Source organism: Pygocentrus nattereri, chromosome 6 (genome assembly GCF_015220715.1).
Source record: "Pygocentrus nattereri isolate fPygNat1 chromosome 6, fPygNat1.pri, whole genome shotgun sequence".
NCBI lineage: Eukaryota > Metazoa > Chordata > Actinopteri > Characiformes > Serrasalmidae > Pygocentrus > Pygocentrus nattereri.
This window is the reverse complement of record NC_051216.1, coordinates 20,727,684-20,741,056: the sequence shown is the minus strand read 5'-3', so window position 1 is coordinate 20,741,056 and position 13,373 is coordinate 20,727,684. Positions and strand designations below refer to the sequence as shown.

At 39.5% G+C, this 13,373-nt stretch overlaps 2 protein-coding genes across 7 annotated transcripts in view; one reads left to right on the top strand and one right to left on the bottom strand.

Annotated features, from left to right (window-relative positions):
- Positions 1 to 3,078, top strand: part of b3galt1b (UDP-Gal:betaGlcNAc beta 1,3-galactosyltransferase, polypeptide 1b) — a 110,295-nt gene extending 107,217 nt beyond the window's left edge. For all 6 annotated transcript variants that reach the window (XM_017692174.2, XM_017692173.2, XM_037539327.1 and 3 more), the window contains one exon: positions 729 to 3,078. In XM_017692174.2, coding sequence (XP_017547663.1) covers positions 967 to 1,959 — 993 coding nt within the window. In that variant the 5' untranslated portion in view covers positions 729 to 966 and the 3' untranslated portion in view covers positions 1,960 to 3,078. The remainder of the gene's footprint in view (positions 1 to 728) is intronic.
- A 1,830-nt stretch (positions 3,079 to 4,908) lies between these two features.
- Positions 4,909 to 13,373, bottom strand: part of stk39 (serine threonine kinase 39) — a 53,320-nt gene continuing 44,855 nt past the window's right edge. Inside the window, exon 18 of the mRNA XM_017692278.2 lies at positions 4,909 to 6,485. Within this exon, the coding sequence (XP_017547767.1) occupies positions 6,411 to 6,485 (75 nt within the window). The 3' untranslated portion in view covers positions 4,909 to 6,410. The remainder of the gene's footprint in view (positions 6,486 to 13,373) is intronic.

The following is a 13,373-nucleotide window of genomic DNA, read 5'->3' as shown; positions in this document are numbered from 1 at the left end:
GACTAATAGAAGTCATCTATAATATAAATTGGAATAAAAATGGAATAAAATCTCTTCACATTAAATTTAAAGCTTTTTTTGGGGGTGTGGGGGTGTGGCAACGATATCAGAACAGCTGAGATGTGCTGCTGTAGTATTAGGAGGATGTTGGTTGTATAATGTGGCTTGGGAAGACGGATGCACATACACTTGTATAACATTTAGCTAAAATGTGTCTCAGACCACTTCCTGGGGCAACATGCATTAAGTGACCAGGAGTAAACAGGGTCTGATTTGCTGGCAGGGAATCATAATTTCTTTGACATCTAAGTAAAGTGCTGCAAAATAACACCTGCATTACACTTCAGTGTAGATGGGTACAAGCCATAAGATATAGGTCTACAATTTCATGTTATACTCAGTATGTGCTATGTGTTAAAAATAAATAAATAAATAACAAAAATTTAAATAAATAAAAAATGTGCATGGTGACTGCATTGACTATGCTTTAAAAAAAATAAATCAATAGTTCAGTGGGTTTGAACCTAGTACTCAAGGTCTGCCATCCAGGCCACATTTCGCTCTGTACCGTCTCTCAACACACGTACACCAAGTAATCAAATCCTGATGAGGTAGTTCAGGAGCATTGGGAGCTGGACTATATTTAAAAAGATGGACTAAATGGCTCCCTGACGGCTGGGTTGAGATCTAGAATTTAAAGCATATGCATGCTGTTTCTTGTTTTCCAGACTTCAATGGAACTTGTGGAGGAGTCTCAGGAGGAAAGTGTGGAGCCCTACAACAATTTCTTGCTGTTTCTGCATGAAGAGGGAATAGCTGAGTTTTTCTCTAAAGCCATCCATTTCTGACAATTAATGTCAAGCGGCACACAGATGCAGCCTTGTGCTGCTTTGCCTGAAGCACCGTCACTAATGGCTGGTTTGCCACTTGAGTTTTACCTACCCAAACACGCATAAATGCTTCAGAATGCCTTCAAAAGTGTCATGCCTTTATGTGTTGACAGTTGTTTGCTGGGCGAGCGCCCTCTGGTATCTCAGCATATCCAGACCCACATCGTCATATGTGGGCCAGCTGTCTGCTCCTGCACGGAAGATTGTGAAAGTCCATAAAGCCAACACCACCACGTTTAGCAACATCAGAACACGGCCGTTAAACCCCCACAGATTCGATTTCATCATTAACGAGCCGAAGAAGTGTGAGACCAATGTGCCGTTCCTAGTGATCCTCATCAGCACAACGCACAAGGAGTTTGATGCTCGCCAGGCGATTCGAGAGACATGGGGTGATGAGAGCACATTCAGTGACCTTCGCATCATCACCCTCTTCCTCCTCGGCCGCAGCACAGATAGTGTCCTCAATCAGATGGTGGAGCAAGAAAGTCAGATCTTCCACGACATTGTAGTGGAGGACTTTGTGGACTCCTACCATAACCTGACCCTCAAGACCCTGATGGGGATGCGATGGGTGGCCACCTTCTGCAACCAGGCCAAGTATGTGATGAAGACGGACAGCGATATTTTCGTGAACATGGACAACCTGGTGTACAAATTACTAAAACCCACTACCAAGCCCAGGAGGAGGTATTTCACAGGCTATGTCATAAACGGCTCACCTATTCGGGACATGCGTAGTAAGTGGTATATGCCCAGGGACCTGTACCCAGAGAGCAAGTACCCACCATTCTGCTCTGGCACAGGCTATGTGTTCTCAGCAGATGTGGCCGACCTGATCTATAAGACTTCCCTCCACACCCGCCTGCTGCATTTGGAGGATGTTTACGTAGGTGTTTGTCTGAGGAAACTTGGCATTCACCCATATCAGAACAGTGGCTTCAATCATTGGAAAATGGCCTACAGCCTGTGTAGATACCGTAGAGTCATCACTGTGCACCAGATCTCCCCTGAGGAGATGCATCGGATCTGGAACGACATGTCCAGCAAGAAACATCTCAAGTGTTAGGAATGCCTAACAACTGCAATGTATATGTGCCCATTTTTATACATAAAGGATGTAAAGGACGCAACATGCAGCAGCGTAACATGGAGAGCACATGCAGTCGTCTCTTTAAGCCCTGAAAACAGCCTGTGACATTTAGTCGAGTGAAAATGTTCATGTTTTGATTAGCCCCCTTGAGCCTTTGCTTGGAGTGGAGAATATCCAACTGCCGGCATGCAAATGGGAGGTGCACTGAAAAGTATACTGCGAGTGTGAGTGTTTCTGCCATGCCAGTCTAATTGCATCAAGTGAAGGTGCACCATGCTGTTTTAGAATACCTTAAAGGCTAATTCATGCATAAACAGTTTTTTACACTGTAGAAATTTGGCTCAGCTGCTCAGCAAAGGTGCACTCTGAGTTGGATGAGGCCAAACATGAATGTCCTTGACAATTTTTCTTTTCATTGCACATAACTCTGTTGGATGTAATTATACAGAAGCGTTGATGGTGATCAGCACCAATGATGGCAGTGTTAATATATTGTTGAAAATATTCCAACAGATGCTTTTGTTCCAAGTGAAAGCGCCTGAGTTCTATTTGTTTACATGTTGTGTAAAAAAAAAAAAAAGCTTCTTTTCTGTTGAAAAAAAATATAGACATGAATATGTATAACTCTTTATTTATAACAACTATGACAAAATTATTTTCTTACTTCCTGTATCCGATGGTTAATGACTCTGTCCTTCAGATCTAGCTGGCTCATATTTGTATTACTATTGCATATGCATATTATATATTGATTACTTAACACATAGTAAAAAGTATCATTATAGTGTGTATTTACTGTACTTGGTAAACGGCACTGTAAATGCATTCCCTAAAGGAATGTATCATCATCTGTATGTTACATATCAATCTATAAGAAGCACTTCAACAAAATGACTGGACATTATATTTTCTAGAACTTGTGGAGGCCAAAATTTAATTTTAATGTGTTTATTTTTTTATTCACTCATACTATTAAGCAATTTGTGGCATTTAACTGTGAAAAGCATAGATAATGGGGAAACTGTCCCAATGGGAGGTTGTTGTATTGTTGTACTATACTGTGGATTTTTTTTAACATAAAAGTACTCGAGCATATTGCTGCTTCTTTGAAGTGTTTATCTTTTTAATTAGAATTTAATTAATTTACATTTAAGACCTAAGAACCTACTGGGATTTACATGCATTTTGATTGCTCAAAAATTTGCTTTTCTATTTACCTTTTATTATTGCTTCCTTTTATGGGCTTCTCATTCAAAATGAACACAACTTTTGCTCTCTGCCATTTGTGTCACTTCTAAAATGACACAGCTCTTGAGTTTTCCTTGCTTCAAATTAATGTTATCCAAAAATATAAACCCAAAATAATTGAGCTCTGCGATTAATTGCGTCTTATACGTGGTTACGTCTCCTTGCCTTATTAACAGCGCCAGTCCTTTCAGGGTGAGCTTTAGACCATTGTATTGGGATAGTTCTTGTTTTAGCCCACTTCTGCTGAACTGGGTGCACATTTCAGGTGTCACATTTTCAGAGTTTGTGGGCCTATTTCAGCATTTCACCTGCTGATCTAAACTGAGAAGTAAGAGTGAGGTCTAGTGATTTCAGGTCAGTAAAATTTTGTGCTCCAATAAGACTGGTAAACTACTCACATACAGACAGCTGTCAGCCTGGAATCTGGGAGTGTCAATGTTGTGTTCTGCTCCAACATGAAGCACAAAGTTGGACTTTTTTACCTGGCAGGACTGGAGCTGTTAAGGTGAGGGGATGCTTAACCAAGCATAAGAAAAGAAATGATGTATGCAGCTATATTTTGTAGATGAGCGCTTATTTAGATAATGACTTACTCAGATATCACACAAACGCACTCCCTCTAAATAGTTGTCTGATTCACGCTACAGCAAAAAAGTGCAGCATTTCTACAAATGCCCTCCAATATAGAAGGAAAAGTGGTATAGAAATGACCCTTTTAAAAGCTGATGGTGGTATTCTAAAATTATTTGAAAGGAAGAGTAAAAGCACACCTCTCCAATTCACCTCCAATGTCCACCCTCAGGGATTCACCAGCCACTATCTTTGCCAAGTAGTGTCATTTGGCAGACATATAGCAATCAGAAGTTGTGCCAGATACTGCCACTGCCAAATTCTATCATCACCAGTGACAAACTGGTTCAGTCTTTGGTATTGTCAGCTCATGGCATTATGTGCAGTGATGAAGGCTGTTTCGAAATACAGGATGGCTTTTTTTTTCTTTACAGGATTGTGGGTGTAGTTGTCATAGCACCATTAAGAACAAGAATCAGTCATTTTTTTCCTTCTACGCAGGAAAGGACTATAACAATCAAAGCATAAGAAAGTCTGTACATGCTATGACTACATGTCAGCATTCAGACTGACATGCTGTCAACAGCTGTTTGTATATGATATAAACTGTGTGTCGGTAGGCACTTTAAATGGTGCTGACTTTTGACCCTGTGAACAAACACTACAGCTTTAATGCAAAGTAGCAAGTAAAACGGTCTTAAAATAGGTCACTATGTGATGATACTGGTACATCTAGAAATAAGCAAGTTATTGGTCTCTCACAAACACTGCCACAGTTGTTGATAATCAAAGCTAAACCATATAGATCAGAATTGCTTGAGCTAGATCATTCATTCTTCACAGTGTGGTCAATTCTGATATCCAAGAAAATATACACAGACATGTTCATTGCATATGAATTCACCAAACAGCTTGGCTGGCCAGGACTTCTGAAAAGCGGCTTTAGAAACAACAGGAATGATGGTGACAAATGTGTGTTGGTGAGTATTGTTTAATGTAAGCGATTTGTAATTTCATTTTGAATGTAGAAGGAAGACGCTAATCTATAAATGTCTTTGGGAAAAGGCACAATGACAATGATACTGAATTCCAGCACCCGGCCATCCATTCTGTTAATAATAGCATGTTCTTTATTGGTTGCTGTTTTGCTGAAGTTGCTGATCTTGCTGATTACAGAAAAGGAACAAGAGTAATAATATGCAGAAATGGTACCCACACTTCATGTAGAAAACAACTTCATAAAATACTTCAAGCTAGTACTATTTTCAACCTCAGTTTGAAAACAGATTGATTTGGAACTAGTGTATGTATTTTTGGATTCATGACTCATCTTTGTCTTTTGGTTTTGAACATTTCTTTGTTATAAAGTAAATCAGAGATGGATGTGGAGTTTAAAAATGATCATGCACTGGAATGACAGCACTGCTTTTTATAATCAGCAGCTGGGTTTTTCTCCACCTTTTACGGTGTGTTACGGATCTATTTATTGTTACACAACAAAGCCTTATAGGTTAAATCTGGATGATTCTCCAAGGGCAAAGCGCTAGAAACACAGGCGCATGTACATTGCACTGCCCAAAGTCAAAGTGCATTACAGCTTTGTAATTTTCACCATTAGCCATTAACCAGAGAAAATACTATTAAATGAAGGTATCGACTGAAAAGCAATTCTGCTTAATGCTGCTTTAACAACAATGAAGCAGTCTCTGCTTTAGACGGCTTCGGCTTGTTACCTATGTTCTTAGGCACGGATTAATGAACAAGGCACCTCTAGCATTTAAGCGTCAACACTGTCCCGAAAAATTAAGCAGTACATTTGCACATGGCAGCATTCAGGTCTCGCCTCATCCTTCCAGTGGAACAAACAAAAAAAATAATCCATTAATTCTTACTGAATTACATACTTCTTATATGTACAGTACTGTTCATTGTATTAAAACAACATTCAGTATGGAATAATGAAAATGTGCTTTTTCCCCATAAATAAGACATCTTACATTTGGAAGGAGGAATTCTATTAATAGAATTAACACAATCTTTAGGTTTCATGGTATTAATGTGCGCACCAAAAAAGCTAATCTTTCAACACAAAGACCAGAGAAAAAGAAAATAAAAGGCATTCTCTTTTTCAATAAATAATAATAATAATAATAGCTTTGCTGAAAGCATAGGTAATACAACAACAATAATAATGATGATACAAATTCTAAATCTTTTTTTTTTTATCACTAGCTATTGCCACCTGAGAGCATCGAGTTAGCAGGGCTGAGGTCTGCTCTGTACTTGGGGAAGTGGGCGGTGGAATGTTGTTGAGAGGCATTGCGGGGACAGCATTTAGGCCGGGGGGAGGCTTAGGGAAGTGCATGTGTACGCGCTGAAGGGAGGTTGTGTGTCTGGGATATTGAGCGATGCTAACTTTATTAAGAAGGGTAGAAGGTGGTTGTGAAGAGGAAAGAGGTGAGTGAGAGGATGTGGAGTTGGGAGCGTGTAGGAGTAGCATGGAGATTGGTATTAAACCCAGTCTACTCTTCCTGTGGCATTCAGTCTCTTCATACAGGGCCTCCTCCCTCCTCCTCTCCTCCTCTTCCTCATCTGTCACAGACAGGCCATCAGGTAACACTCAACTGGGCAAAGCCAATCAGCTTCACTTCATCTGGAATCTCTGTGCTGTCGCAGCCAGATGCCTGGAAATACATAAATAAAGCAATTAATAAAAACATTCCACCAGCAACATCAGTTCTCTAGGCAGTGAAATATATACAGCTTGTTATTATTTAGTAATGTAAGTTTTTGCAGCTAGTGATTTATAAATCTTCGATTTCTCTAAGTCTGTCAAGATCACTTGATTAATCTTAATTAGAAACACATATTGATTAAAATCCTTCAAAGGGCTTTCTAGGTTGTTGTAGTAGTGCCTATGAACTGCTCTGTTTAGTTACAGTACTATGCTAGTTAAGAGACCACCCAGCAATTTTTTTTATTTAATTTTTTTAGGAGACTAGACACAGAAAAAACAAACCGACACAGACACAGCAAACACAGAGTTTCTCAAACTGGAGTTCAGAATGTTATTAGAGTAAATGGGACCTGGTTGATCACCAAAACTTGCCACAAGCTGATAAACTATACTGAAAATATCTCAAAGTCACATCTTTGGGAAATCTAGCTCCACTCTTGCTTCAGATCTGAAAAAACCCACAGGTGTTTCTGTCCATCCTTCCACTGTAAGCACACAACTCAGCATTATGAGTCTGAAAGGATGTGTAGCTGTCAAGACGCCCTTACTGAGAAAAGGAAATAGACAAAAAAGAACATTTGCAAATCAAGCAAAGGAGCTGCTGGTGTTCTCAGAGCAATGGACTGACCACCCCAGAGTCCAGACCTCAGCATCATTATTTGCATCATGAGAATCAGAGAACGCAACCAACTTCTAAGACTGAACTCAAATAAAGGATGATCTCTGACTTTTGCACCGTGCTAAATATCCATTTTTATTGTCTGGCCTTATGATGACTTGATTAATCATCAATTGTATTACTTGACTGTTATAATAATCATTAGTGAAAGCTGTACATTACAATGGTGGACACATGACAGCATAACTCCAGGGCCTAAAGAGCAAAGTGCAACGCAGATGTCTTGGAATTCTCAAAGAACATTAACCGTTAGGGTCAAGTTATGGTGAATTGTTTTATAGGCTTGGCTGTATTACAATGCCCATTCACTATATGCTCAAGAGCACTGAGGTGTGGTAGAACTGTAGGCTATGGTGTGAATGAATCTGTGTGTATGTCTATATATGTCTCTGCTGAGACATGCTTGGTGTTAGATCCATTCATTCTGACACCTCTGAGCAAATCATGGTCCCCACAGGGAGAGCCTGACCTGTGCACATCTATTTTCAGACCAGTCTCTTGACCGGGAGAAAAAGCTACCCACACATATCCGCACTGCGGATTCTCTCACACTTTCAAGGTGCGAACTTTAAGCTCATCTCTTTAGGCTGCAGATGTGATGAGTTCACAACAAAGGGGCTGGGACATTGTACACTGCTATGAACATATTTCTACTTATGGAGAGTTAAGGAATATTTCTGCTCTTCGACTTTCATTTGTTGAGTCGCTATGGGTAAGAACACCTGCTAAATGATAAAGTAAAATAATTCAGCGCCAGTGTGCACACACACACGCACACTAGGCCGCCTGCCAAAGCTTTCAGTAACACACTTCCCTGCAGTGATCTTGTGTTCTGTTTTTTTTGCTCTCTGATCAAGAGGACAAGCTCAGTGGAACCAACCAGAACCCACAATATTTTATGTCATATTGACTTGAGCTGCAGTACTTTACTATTTTTCTGAAGCAGACTTGGCTTGAGTAAATCATGAACAGCTATGAGAAACGTATTGATTAGTGAGACAATCAGCATTAAATGGAACCAAAAACTTGACAAGCTTCCAACAAACCAGGAAAACAGGAATGGAAGTGCAGAAGGAAAGAAAGGAGGCTTAAACAATGAAAAAATAAGGAAAACAAAAAAACTGTATTACACCATTTTTTCAAACTCAACTAGGACTATACAATGAATTATAGCAAAATCATGATCTGCTGCAGTGCTTCTACTTGAACAACCAGTGCATAAAACAGAGCATCCCCATGCCCCATTCTCACAGTGACCTTTGACCACAGACAGTATAAGCATGCTGAGATATGTGTGCATTAGAGAGATCTTGCTGGTTAGGGTTCAGTTTCCTCAATTTCAATGATAAAAGGTACTTCAGGGCTAATAACTCCACCTTGTGCAGGATCATCAGCCTGAGTCAAGGCCTACAGCAGTTTATAACAGCTTGTCTGTTTTGTTTATATATGTCATGTTATTAAAATCATACTTGATTTTATTTAGTAAGCAGTTAATGTATAATTCCATTCATATTTTTGTAATAATAAAAAACACCAAAGATTAAATAGGCCTACAATGAACTGTAAAGATCTAAGACTTCACAAATCATTTTAATGGCAATGAAAATCAGAAACAGTGTAGTAAGCTGCTCATTCCCTTCACTCTTCTGCACTCAGCAGCAAATCAACACTGAAAATGCCGACTGTGTGGAACTATTTCATGGTTTATACAAGGGATATTAGATAATTGGCCCAAGTGTTGAAATGAGGAAACATTTTACAAACAACAGAGCAAAAGTGTAACAAATAACTAACGGAACAATTGAATTATTTGCTGTTAAGGACACTGTATTTCACAGTTTCATACTGTAGCCTAAATACTGTAAGAATTTTAGTATATTTAAAATGTTTTATTTATTGTAGAAAAATGTTTTGTTTTTGTTTAAGGTTTTGCAGTTTTTGGCTTAGTGTGTGCTGAATTTTGAATTTTGGCCAACACAGACACTTCATATACACACTTCATATACACAACATGTTGAAGAAAAAAGCATAACATCCTGTGCAAAAGGTATGTTACATTTTATGTTTAGAAATTTCCTATTTAGAGGATGTGTTAACTTATTTTTACATAGAAATTCAACAAAAGGTCAGTTAACTAGGGGTGTTCTAAACATTTGCATACGACTTTATGTACATTTGTTCTTTAAAACTGTTGCATCAAATAATTGTAAATGAGAATCTTGATCTCAATTCTTAGCCAAAATGTCATTTCTATTTAATCAAGAATCAAGCAGCCCAGACAACAACAGTTGGAGGAAGAAGAGGGAGAAATACAGAAGAAGGTGAAATTGGAGAAGCAGAAGCAAATCCACTAATGAAATTCTGCTGTGCAGTCTGGGTCATCTCTGTCCCTGGAAAGTGTTTGCAGCTGTATGCAAAGTAAAATCTGAGTGTCTCTGGGCAGTGAGAGGGTCTTATCACAGCTAGCACACACTCAGAGGCTGGAGAGGACCTGAGAGGTGATCGATCTCTCTTGCTCTCTCCCAGACACCCTGCTTCAGACAGCTGCAGAAGCAGCTTTGGGCTAGACAGCTTCCAGCAATTTATAGCTGGGTTGGGCAAGAGAGGTGTGTGTGAGTGTGTGAGTGTTTTTACAAAGGCTGAAAGGCTGGTGATGAAAAACGTATCTGGGGCGATGCTTTCCCTCTGACTCCACTCAGCCAGTCAGGGCAGCTGTGGCCTGTAGAGTGGCCTGACCATAAAACTACATACAGTGACATCAGCCACATAAATACTCCCAGTGAAGTGTTATGAATTACACTGAAAGGAAAGAGGAAAGAAGAATTTATTGTTTTTCTGCTCTCTGTGAGTTTCTGTGTGCACCTGCACAACTGAAAGTGCAATTCCTCTCAGCTCAATATACAGCAGTACATATCTGTTTGAGTCTCACACTGTGTAGGGAGGGCTGGTGTTAACAAGAGATATCAAACGGCCAAGCTCACTGGCACAACTGTTCCCTTGCTGCTCCTTGTTGAAACTGTAACTGCTAGCTTTTTTTTTTACTTTATCCATTCAACGTAGTTCTCTCTGGAGGATGGCTCAAACTGATATCAAACAAACTTTACTTTCTCTAATACAAACCCCTTTACCATATAATACACGTTTAAAAATAACTGTTCGGAAGAGGGTTTTCTGGAGCCTTGCCATAGAAGAACTACATTTGGTTCCCTAAATAACCTTTCAATGGAATGTCCTTTAAAGAGCCATGTTTATACGCGAGTGAGAAGAACCTTTTTAAAGTTTAAAGAACCTCAATGTAAGTGTTAATGTTCTAAACTGATTGATTGATTGATTGATTGTTTGATCACAAAATTATGTTTAATATGAGTCTCTAAACATTCCCTCAGTCAAACAAAGAAAAAATTTAACAGAACTCCTCAAAACAAATCTGCAGTGAGAACGACAGTGGTAGAAAATTAGTCTAAGAAATGGGGAAAAGGTGTTACAGAAGAATATTTAATTAAACCTATGCTATCCTAAACATCTGGGAGGTAGTTCACAGCTCAGTGGTAAAACAACACACTCTAAGTAAGGTAAACTTTATCATTTTTAAATGTCTAACAGTACATTATACTAAAGAAAAATGCTAAGATCAGTAGAAGTCAGCAGTGAGATGCATTGAGATGGCCCGATACCATTCTCATTTACTCATACTCAGCCATATAAAAAAGCACTGATACTAACATCTGATACCACCTGATACCATGTGACATGTTACATGTGACCTGTGACTCATACCTAGTGTATACTGGTACAGTAACGAACAAACAACTCCGATTGAAGGGCTGCTGCTGCTGTGGCAGTCATTGGTTACTTTAAACATTTAGTCTTGGCACATTCCCACTAGGCATATCCGGCTTGATTTAAACCCAGTTTTAAACACACACAATCACTTCCCCAAAATGGGTGGAAAAACAGGCTAACAAAACAGGCGAAAAAGTCGACATTTGCAGAACTAATGTCCATATATGCCAACCTTACTCTGTCTGAACAGAACTGCAAGGTATAAATGTTAAAATATTGATTTTTTTTAATTGTCATTGGAAAACAGGTGGTAGACAGACTGCATTGTCCTACTCACGCACATCACCACCTGGTTTTAGTTCCAGCGCATAGTGCACAAGTTAGCAAAAGTGCTGTAGCTCAGTTTCTCAGCGTGTTTGCTTGCTGTCTGCAAGGGCTGTGTTTCACGTAGCATGTCAGTCAGACTAAGTATTTTCATACAATGTCACCAAAGAACAAGATGCTAAAATCACACAGTGCGTGCCTGCCTTTACAGGACTTTCAACAACAGCTCAAACAAAAGACTGACACAAACATGAGCTCCTCAGAGGCTTTAGCCTCGAAAGTGATTCTGCTGTTACTGTGCCACAAGAGACTATTGTTGAAAAAGAAAGATGAGGACCAAAAGTATGAACCACACTTTACTTACTGACACAGATCAAATCCGACTCTTCTCCACTGCAACACTACTCGATCCAAGGTAACTAATACAGCATGGCTAGCTAATGCATGCCATTTAACTGTTAATGTACATTGCACTCATGTACACAATCATCTACTGAATTGTAAGTAAGTTACTCAGTATTGATATCAGTACGGGTAAGTACTAAAAACATGTACTCGTATGACCTGAAAAAATGGCATTGTTGCAATCCTAGTCAGCACTTGATAATTGAGTCAGATTAAACAGGACTATAAAAAGGCTGAAAGGCTAATGTGATGTCTAAAGATACATAATGTTACAGGAAAATGTTCAGTTCAGTTAGCTAACTAGCTTGCTTTTTTTAACTTAGCTGTTGACAGTTAGCTTGATAAATCAGTCGCATTAAAGTGGATTGTATGAGGGCTGAAGGATTGAAAATGTATCTGGGGTGACAACACCCCTCTTTTCCTCTCATTCTGTATTTGATAAAAATCATTTTAACATGATTAATGATACATAAAAGATGGTGAGTCCTGCATCTAACAATGCTTTAGCTTTAGTGTTAGCTTTAGCTAACCCTTTAGTCAACTAAAGGGGTAGCATCGCAAAAACCTCCCACTTAATTCATGTGAAAACCTACTGCTTTAGCATGGCTTCGAACAATTTCCCTGGTTTGATATTTTTAGTGTTTTTCCCAATTTACTCGCCACTGCATTTAAGTCCATTTCCACCTAATTGCTAGGGCCTCTCATCACACAATACCAGCATAAGTGTTCTCAGAGTCATGTAAAGCCAGCAGCCACATCTTTTCAAACTGCCATTAACACAACATCATTGGAGAGCTAAACAGACCCGGAAAAGAGCACTAACTGCCAGGACTGTTACGTCAACTAACAGACACCTGCACTGGCCAGCTTTGTGCTGAGTGATGGTGGAGATGGAGGGCCATCCCACCCACCCCGACAGAGTTAGCCCAACTGTGATTCTTGGCAATGCATGGCTGTAGCATCACCAAGGATTGAACTCCCTCCCTGGTTTGATTGATCATGGCAGCCAGAATCCTTTTCTCGTTATCTTTAAACTGGCCTACATTCATAATTTGTCTGTTCTCAAACATGAATGTACATTTTCTAAGGGCAGTTTAGTTTTTGAATTAAACAAATCTGTGCTCCTACAAGTTCTACTGGACTTTCGTTTTTCAGTACAAGAGTTGGTACCACATAGCTGGAGCTGAAAGTTTGACGGACACAGCAACAATACCTATTATGTAAATTAAATGTTTTTCCCATTAGGTCCAATCCAAGAATGTAGGAACCTTTATTTTTAAGAGTACAGGTGTAGATGCGTGCTTTAAAAGAGCACGTCTGAGTCGATTAGCCTTGATTTGCCAGTGCTATCAGGGTGCACTGAGGGAGCAAGCATGCAGCTGCTGAAGAGACATTTCACCACAGATGATCAGAGCAGGGTGAGCAGCACACAATTGCACAGATGTTGTTTACCTCCACTGCAGCACTCCATCTAAAGGAGTGATTAAAAAACGGCCTCAGCCATATTGCACTATCCATTGGGATGTGTGTAAAGTATTTAATGTTTCCTGCACTCCTACGGCACAAGGCCATGCGTTGACATGGACCTATGCATACTGTACTAAACATACATCACATTAGCGCAGGATTTATGACAAGCGGGAA